At 45.1% G+C, this 8,785-nt stretch overlaps 1 protein-coding gene across 1 annotated transcript; it reads left to right on the top strand.

Moving 5' to 3' along the window:
* The first annotated feature begins 647 nt into the window (after positions 1-647).
* On the top strand, positions 648-1,553 carry ORNANAV1R3184 (vomeronasal 1 receptor ornAnaV1R3184). Its single transcript, NM_001253576.2, has one exon. It carries the CDS (start codon positions 648-650, stop codon positions 1,551-1,553), a length of 906 nt encoding a protein of 301 aa, NP_001240505.2.
* The last annotated feature ends 7,232 nt before the right edge of the window (positions 1,554-8,785 follow it).

Below are 8,785 nucleotides of genomic sequence, written 5' to 3'. Positions count from 1 at the left end.
GACCCTGGAAAATGGCTGGCTAACATGGATGGCAAAGGCCGGAGTAGTTTCTGAGGTAACCACAACTGAATGTCACGACACTATAGCCTACCACTGGCATTGTGCGGTGATCACTTCCAATGTCAAATGGTTCCTGCACACATCAAGTGCCTTCATGTGCACTTCGTTGTATGGTATACCCCTTCATGACAGCTCTCTTGCACTCTGTGCCCTGGTGGGAACACAGCAGGCAGGGATGAGAGAACACAAGTGGCATCATTGCCGAATTGTACTTTCCAATCGCTTAGTTACAGTGCTCTGCGCACAGTAAGTGCTCACTAATACTATTGAACAAATGAATTGCAACAAACCATCAGTGCTGGGAAGCAACTCTTTGGTCGTAGTCCCCAGCCAAGAGAGAGACTTGTTAAGGAATCAAATCCCAAGGTTCTGCTACCTTGGTAGCCAAAGGCAAACCTAGAGACTGTAAGGAATCTAAGTAGACACACTTGGTTAGGAAAGGCAGCTGTCCTACCTTGCAAATGAGATTGTAATGTGGTTATCCTTAGGAACTCTCAGAAATCAGCTTCTTTCCATCTCGCTCTCATTCATGCTCTTTCATGCTTCCTCTCTCTCCCCCTAGGTTGCTCCAAAGAGAGATCAGGAGAATGAATGTCACCGAGAATGTCTCTGAGATCTTTATTCTGCTACAGCTCAGCACCGGCATCTCAGGGAATGTATTCCTCCTGCTGCTTACTATCCACACAGTCTCCACCAGCCACTGGTCCAACTCCTCTGATCTAATCTATGCACACCTGTTTTTGACAAACAATCTCATTCTTCTCACAAGGAACATCCCAGGCATTGTGTTTATCTTGGGGCTGTGGAATTTCTTGGATGGTGCTGGGTGTAAACTCCTTATTTATGTTCATCGAGTGGCTCGGAATCTTGCCATCTGCACCATCTGCCTCCTGAGTGTCTTCCAGGCCATTACCATCAGCCCTAGCACCTCCCAGTGGGCAGGAATTAAAACCAAAGTGCCCAAGTGCATCATCCCCTGTTTCCTCTCCTTCTGGGCACTCAGTCTCCTGATAGATGTTTCTGCACCAATATTTATTATAGGCCCCCAGAATAGCACCAGGGATCAATATACATTTATATTGAAGCACTGTTCCTTAATCAATAGTGCGGAAACTTTATTAATAAATACTTGTGTGATTTCCTTCAGGGACCTTATCTTCATGGGGCTCATGGGCACGGCCAGTGGCTATTTGGTATTTGTCCTGCACAGACACCACCGGTGGGTCCGACACTTCCATGGGTCTGGCTGCTCCCCTAGGGCGATCCCTGAGATGCAGGTGGCCAAATGTGTAATCGTCCTGATGGCCTTGTACCTTCTTCTTTATGGTCTGGAGACATTCATGTTGACTGCTTTCTTGAACATGAGAAACAAATCTCTGCGGGTGACAACCAACATAGATCTGTCAATCCCCTTCTCTGTAATCAGTCTATTCCTGGTGATTCACAGCAACCGGAGGATGAGAACCTGTGGGAAAAGGAAATCCCACTCCTAAAATGGATTCCACCCTGCATCCTAGAAAATATTCTCTCCTCCTAAACTATTAGGGAGAATTTAGAGGGCTGAGGACGAAGAGAGGTATGGAACTGCCTATGGAATAGAGCCATGTAATCCCATGGAGTTTTAGTGAAAGTTAATAATAATAATAACATCCTTATTTGTTAAGCGCTTACTATGGGCATAGCACTGTTCTAAGTGCTGGGGTAGCCACAGAGTGATCAGGTTGTCCAACGCGAGGTTCACAGTCTTAATCCCCATTTTACAGATGAGGTAACTGAGGCACAGATAAGTTAAGTGACTTACCCACAGTCACACAGCTGACAAGTGGCAGAGTCAGGATTCAAACCCATGACCTCCAAACCCCAAGCCGGTGCTCTTACCACTGAGCCACGCTGTCTCTTGTTCCAGTGATTATAAGGATTGGAAATTGTTGGTCGATTAATTGATAGCCTTGATTGAGTGCATACTCTGTAGTTCGCTGGACTAGATGTTTGGAAAAGTTCAATAAAGTGGTTAACACAATCCCTGCCCTCAAGGAGATTAGAATCTACTGGAATTTAGACATTTCACTGCAATCTGGCCTCTGTCGTGTCTGCTCTCTCTGGGCCTTAGTTTACTCTTCTTCGAATGAGATAAGGAAGGGCTTGAGAGCTTCTGGTACTGGATGCAGCCTCCACATCGCCAGATCTTAGTCTTCAGGATCATTGTGGATCCACGGAGACTGAGATCCTTGCAGGGATCTTTGAGTGGATGTATTCGAGGTAGTCGCGGACCAGCAGATGAAGCACTGCTTGGAATTTATCATGATGTCCCAGCACAACTTTGAATCCTGCTGACAACAGTCTCCTGCATCCATTTTGACTTTCTGGACTTGTATTCCCCATGACCCTCTAGGGAGAGCAGGGTTGGGAAGCCTGTGACAGGAGCAGAATAAGCAACTATGATTTTCCCACTCTTCCTATATTCTCACTCTCTTACCTTTATCTCTTCAGTTCATGTCCCTCTATTCCTTAAAAATTTCCAGTGGTTGCCCATCCATCTTTGAGTTAAACAAAAACTCTGTACCCTCAGTTTTAAGACATTTAATCAGGTCTCCACTCCTACCTTAACTAATTTCCTACTACAACCCAACCTGAGCACTTCACTCTGCTAATGCCAAACTACTCTCTGTACCTCCTTCTCATCTATTCTACAACCACCTTCATGCACACATCCTCCTTCTGGCCTGGAATTCTCTCCTTCTTTATATCTGCCAGCTCTCTCCAACTTCATAACCCACCGATAATCACATTTCTTCTAGGAGGCCTTCCCTAATTAAGCCCTTATTTCTTCTATTCACCCTCCTTTCTATCTCTTCTATGTACCTGGGTTTGTACCTCTTAAGTACTTTGCTACTCGTCCTTGCTCCCCCTAATTAACACGTATGTATGTACCTTTATAGCCTGTCATTTTCACATTCTGTAATGTATTTTAATGTCTGTCTCCTCCTACGGACTGTAAGGTTCCTTTTGGGCAGGGACTGTGTCTACCAACTCTGCTGCAGTGTACTCTCCAAAGCATTTAGTAAAGTGCTCTGTACATAGTAAGCACTCAATTAATATCATTTATTTATTGATTAAATAATCTCTTCAGTGTTACTCATCTCACTCACTCTTGGGGGGCAGTTATATTCGGTTTGGAATCAATTCAAAGGGGGAACAAAAATGACTGGTCTCTCTCTAGAGCTGCAGCCAGAGAGATGTCACCTTATTAGGTTCTCAAGGACGATAGGAGGAACAAGAAACCCTACTCTCCCTCTAGACCTGTGGCCAAAGGGATGTTACAGATCATGGTTCTTGCGGACTCTAGAAAGAAAGAGCAAGAACCACTGCTCTCCCTCTAGAAATGTAATCAGACTCAGGACAAGGAAGGCCTGGTTGGATGATGTAGTGGTGAGCAAAACTGCTTTCCAAACATTAAACCCCCATTCAATTCCCTATTAAGGAATACAAACCAATTTTCTTATGGTCTAATATTAAGAGTTTAGCATGGATGAAGCTCAGTGCTAATGATGGGATAGATAATTGATAATCTCATGAATCTCGATAATCTCACAGCCCCAAAGAAGGGGACAAGAGGAATCAGCTCCTCTTTTTATAGATGGGGAAACAGAAGCCCTACTGGGTTAAGTGACTTGCCCGGAGTCACCTGGCAGACCAGAGCACAGTCATAACTCAATCCTGGAACTCTTGACTCTTAGGTGTATAATCTGTCCATTGGACTGTGCACTGTATGCTTCAAGAGCTTTTGGCATTGGGGCATCAAGGCCTTGAACTGCTCTGGTATTGTTCTCCAGATTTCATACACGGCACTAGAAAATATCAGTCCAAGCTCTCTGTTGACACAATTGGACAGTGTTGGTTTCACTCGTACAATCTTGCTCATCCTTGTTCAGGATTATCAACAGTGTTTGACATATAGTAAATACTTAACAAATGCCATCATTAGTAAAATTATTATTGATAAATTCTAGAGGTGACTGATAGGTTTATTTGGTTTAAGTCCCTGGGAGATTAATTGGGAAAGGCTTCTTGAAGGAGATAGGATTTTAGGAGGGATTTGAAGGTGGAGAGAGCTGGGATCTCCACCCAGCTGAGACCTTCAAGCAGAGAGAATAGTTTGAGTCAGGGGAAGGAGATGGCAGTTGAGCCTGAGGTATGGCTAGAAATTTGGTTTGGAAGGAGCAGAGACAATGAGCTGGGGACTAGTAAAAAGGAGAGCAGAGAAGTGAGAGGAGGACAGACAGTGAAGAGCCCAGTGGGTGATTGTGAGAAACTTTTGTTGAATATGGTGGGAAGTGGGGAGTCAGTGCTGGCACTTGAGGAGAGGAGATTAAATGGGGCCGGCATCCTTTGAGAATATCATTCCTCCAGTAGTGGGGGAAATCAGCAAAGAAGCTGATGCAATAGCCTGATGGTGATACAATTGGACTTTTTAACAGGATGGTCACTTTTGGGGTGGAGAGGAAAGGGGTGGATCCAGGAATGGGGTGGATCCCAGAGATCATGTGTAAAAAGGACAAGTAGGGTTTAGGATTTAGCAGATTGAATGTGACTTTTGAGAATGAGGAGTGAGTGTGTGTGCTTTATGGTATTTGTTAAGCATTTATTATGTGTCAAACAATGGTGTACGTCCTGGGGAAGACACAGGTCAACTAGGTCGGATACAGCCCTGACGCCCGTGGGGTTCACAGTCTAAGTAGGAGGGAGAACAGGTATTTTGTCTTCATTTCACATTTGAGGAAAGTGAGGTACAGAGAGCCAAGTGACTTGCCCACAGTCACTGAGAAGGCATTGAGAAGCAGTGTTGCATAGTGGAAAATCACAGGTTTAGGAGTCAGAGGACATGGGTTCAAATCCTGGCTCTGCCACTTCTCTGCTGTGTGATCTTGAGCAAGCCACTTAACTTCTCTGTGCCTCAGTTACCTCATCTGTTAAATGGGGATTTAGACCGTGAGCCCCTAGTGGGTCAGCCTCATTACCTTGTATCTACTAAGGTCCTTAGAACAGTGCTTGGCAGATAGTAAGTGCTTAAAAAATACCATAATTGTTATTATTATTGTTTGGCAGAGCCGATTTTAGAATTCAGGTATTCTTACTCCCCGGCCGCTATGTGTGTGTAAATACTACAAATATTACTAATAATAACTGTTGAATTTTTTATGCACTTACTGTGTGCTAGGGACTGTACTAAGTGCTGGGTTAGATACAAGGAATTGGGTTGGACACAGTCTCCGTACCACATTGGGCTCACAGTCTTAATCTTCATTTTACAGTTGAGGTAATTGAGGCACAGAGAAGTGAAGAGATTTGCTCAAGACACGTGGCAGAGTCAGAATTAGAACTCAGGTCCTTTTGACTCCCAGGCCCAGGCTCTATCCACTAAGCAATGCTGCTTTTCTATGTATCACCGTATTGATAACCACCCATCCAGTGGGCTTATGTATATGTTTTCTCACTTGCACATTCCATTATTTATTTTGATTAATTCTTTTTTAATATATCTACCCCACTGCAGTGGAAGGTTCTTGAGGGAAAGGAATATGTCACTTCTTTATTTTGTATTTCCAAATCCCATGCACAATGCCCCACACTAAATAAATGCAACTACTACTATATAGAGATACACCGATAATAGGGGAGTCAGGATGAGAGAGACAGTGGGACAGAGCAAGAAACAGGGATTACTTTTCAGTGTTAAATCTCTGAAACTCTTACATACAGAGCAATGCTCATGGAATCCTAGGTCTTTTGTTCCATTAAAATGGCTAACATTAATGGTGAGTCCAGGAAGGAACAATCAATCATATTCATTTATCTTTATTAATGCCTGTCTTCCCCTCTAGACTGGGAGCTCACTGTAGGCAGGGAATCTGTCTACCACCTCTGTTGTACTGTACTCTGCAGACTGTAAGTGCTCAATGAACATGACTGAATGATCAAGAGATTACTGTGTGTAAAGGACTGTACTAAATGCTTTGGAAAGTACAATATAGAAGAGTGGGGAAATAGGCTCCCTGCCCACAAGTTTATAGTCTTGAGGGGGAGACAGACATTAATATGAATGAATAAGTTACAGATATGTATATAAGTCCTGAGGGGCTGAGGATCAGGTGAATAAAAGGTACAAGTTCACATGCAAAGGTGATGCAGACTAGAGTGGGAGAAGAATGAATGAGGGGGGAGTCATGGAAGGCCTCTTGGAGGAGATGTACTTTTAATAAGACTATGAAGACAGGGAGAGTGGCCATCTGTTGGATAAGAAAAGGGGAGGGCGCAGAAGCAGGATATGGGTGAGGGATCAGTGGCAAGATAGTAGAGATCAAGGTACAGTGAGTAGGTTGGTGTTACAGGAGTGAAATGAGTGGTCTGGGTCATATAGGTAATCAGGGCGGTAAGGTTAGAGGGTGATTGAATGCTCTGAAGCAAGGATCTTCAGATTTGGGAAATAATATTATCCAGTTTAAGCAATTAGGCACCACAGTCTGATGATTACTCTTTTAGAGACAGTCGTGGGACGGGAACAATGTATGAAGGGTATCGCTCCCATCATTGATCTTCACTTCAGAAATCATGGGTTAGGGGGCTCTGCAGAATAAAATACAGATCTACAAGCACTGGATGGTGATGTCACGTCAGAGAGAGCACAGTGAGCAAGCCTGCCCCTCCCCCTAATCTCACAGCAGCCCAGCGCAGTCCTGGGCATTAGTTCTAACGAAAAATCACTACCCACCTGCTGCACCCCATTAGTAAGGATGCCTCCATGGGCTCACCCCTTTCTGCATCTCTGACAGAAGGGTACAGGTCTGGGATGGGAGAGTCACACTGCCTGCGACAAGGGGTACAGGGGAAAGGTCAGCCACTTCTGTGACCCAGGAACAATAGAGAGGGAAAGAATGAGGGAGGAGAAAGAGGAGGAATGTGAGAGTCAGAGGGAAAAGAGTCATAGGACCTGAATGGGGGAGAAGGAGGAGAACTCATACGGAACAGAACTTGGCTCTGTAACAATCACAACAATAATAATAATTGTGGTATTTGTTAAGCACTTACTATGTGCCAAACACACTTCTAAGCACTTGGGTAGATAAAAGGTAGTCAGATTGGACACAGTCCATATCCCACTTGGGACTCACAATCTTAATCCCCAATTTACAGATGAGGTAAAGGAGGCAGAGAAGAGTGAAGTGACATGCCCAAGGATACAACAGGTAGAATTAAAACCCAGGTCCTTCACAAGCCCAGGCTCTATTCACTGACACATTATTTCTCCAGTTTATTTTAATATGTGCCTCTCCCCTAGTTTTAAAGCTCCTTGTGGACAGAGATGGTCAAAGCCTACTGTTTGTGTTGTACTCACCCAAGCTCAGTTCAGTGATCTGCACACAGTAACTGCTCAATAACTATGATTGATTGATTTACTGCAGCTTTACTCTGCGATACTTCCACCTCCATTCTAACTACCAGGGCTGAAGTGGGGGACTCTGTGGTATGGCAATCTCTGTCCACTCTACCCCTCTTGCTCCTATGGAAGGTGGGAGCATTGCTGGGTCAGAAGTGTCCTGGAGGGCAGCTGAGAAAGGACAGAAATGAGCCTCTTCCAGGCCATGGTCCCATCCAGGCAACCCCCTTACCTCAGCAACAAGGAAGGAGGCGGAACCATGAGGCTCAGGGAGATGTGTGCTAGACAGCCTCCTCTTTCTGTCCCAGGCCTCCCAGCCAGTCACCACCTGAGAGACGAACTAAATTCTAATCTGAAGTGGTAGAGATTTTAAGGAAAGCCTGAAATCACACTGACAGAAGATGGCTTTCTCCTACTCGCCCATCTCCATTGCTCTTGCTGCCTGGATGGGCAGCTCAAGGGCAATCAGACTGACAGGACAGAGCTTAGACCGCATTTATTGGCGGTTTTCCTTATCTCTGCCCTTCCTCAAGGAATGATTTGTGTGTGTGTGTGTGTGTGTGTGTGTTTGTGTGAATTAGTGATTCGCTGAACACTAATCTGCTCTGATACTCAGACTGAGACATCTGTGGAAATGCCCAGATTCCCCTCCCTGCTGCCCTCCAGTCTGGGGCAAAATGAGCCCAGATCTCTACTCATAATTATCCACTGCTAATTGACCATCAGAGATCCCCATTCAGAGGCATGGCAGCATCAGTGCAGGATCCTGCATCCCCAAGGACATTCCAGTTCCCACCCTTAGCCCAGCTCTGCCAGGAGCCAAGCCTGAATCTTCAGTGAGAGTCTGCCACTGTCACCCTCAGGGTCACACGTGGCTTCAGATGCTCCAGCCCAGAGCTCAGTGTTCCCAGCACCACCAACCACAGCATGTCATAAACCTCATAGCAAGAGAGAGATTGGAAATTGAGATGTGGACGTGGGAGCCTTCTGTATGGAGGTGATAGCAGAAATCCAGTGAACAGATAAACTCTCTGGTTGCATTTAGAATGATAAGGTGGGAGACCCAGGACCCTGGCTTTGTGGGACTCCCCTTGTTATAGGTTGATAGGTGGAAGGGGAGTCCGTGGTTGACACTGAGGGGAAATAGTATGGCCTGATGGATAGAGCACAGGCCTGTGAGACAGAGGATCTGGATTCTAATCCCAGCTCCCCCATTTTCATTCATTCATTGATTCATTCATTCATTCAATAGTATTTATTGAGCGCTTACCATGTGCAGAGCACTATACT

This window comes from Ornithorhynchus anatinus, unplaced genomic scaffold, assembly GCF_004115215.2.
Source record: "Ornithorhynchus anatinus isolate Pmale09 unplaced genomic scaffold, mOrnAna1.pri.v4 scaffold_225_arrow_ctg1, whole genome shotgun sequence".
Taxonomy (NCBI): Eukaryota; Metazoa; Chordata; class Mammalia; order Monotremata; family Ornithorhynchidae; genus Ornithorhynchus; species Ornithorhynchus anatinus.
This window is presented reverse-complemented; position numbering and strand designations above follow the sequence as displayed.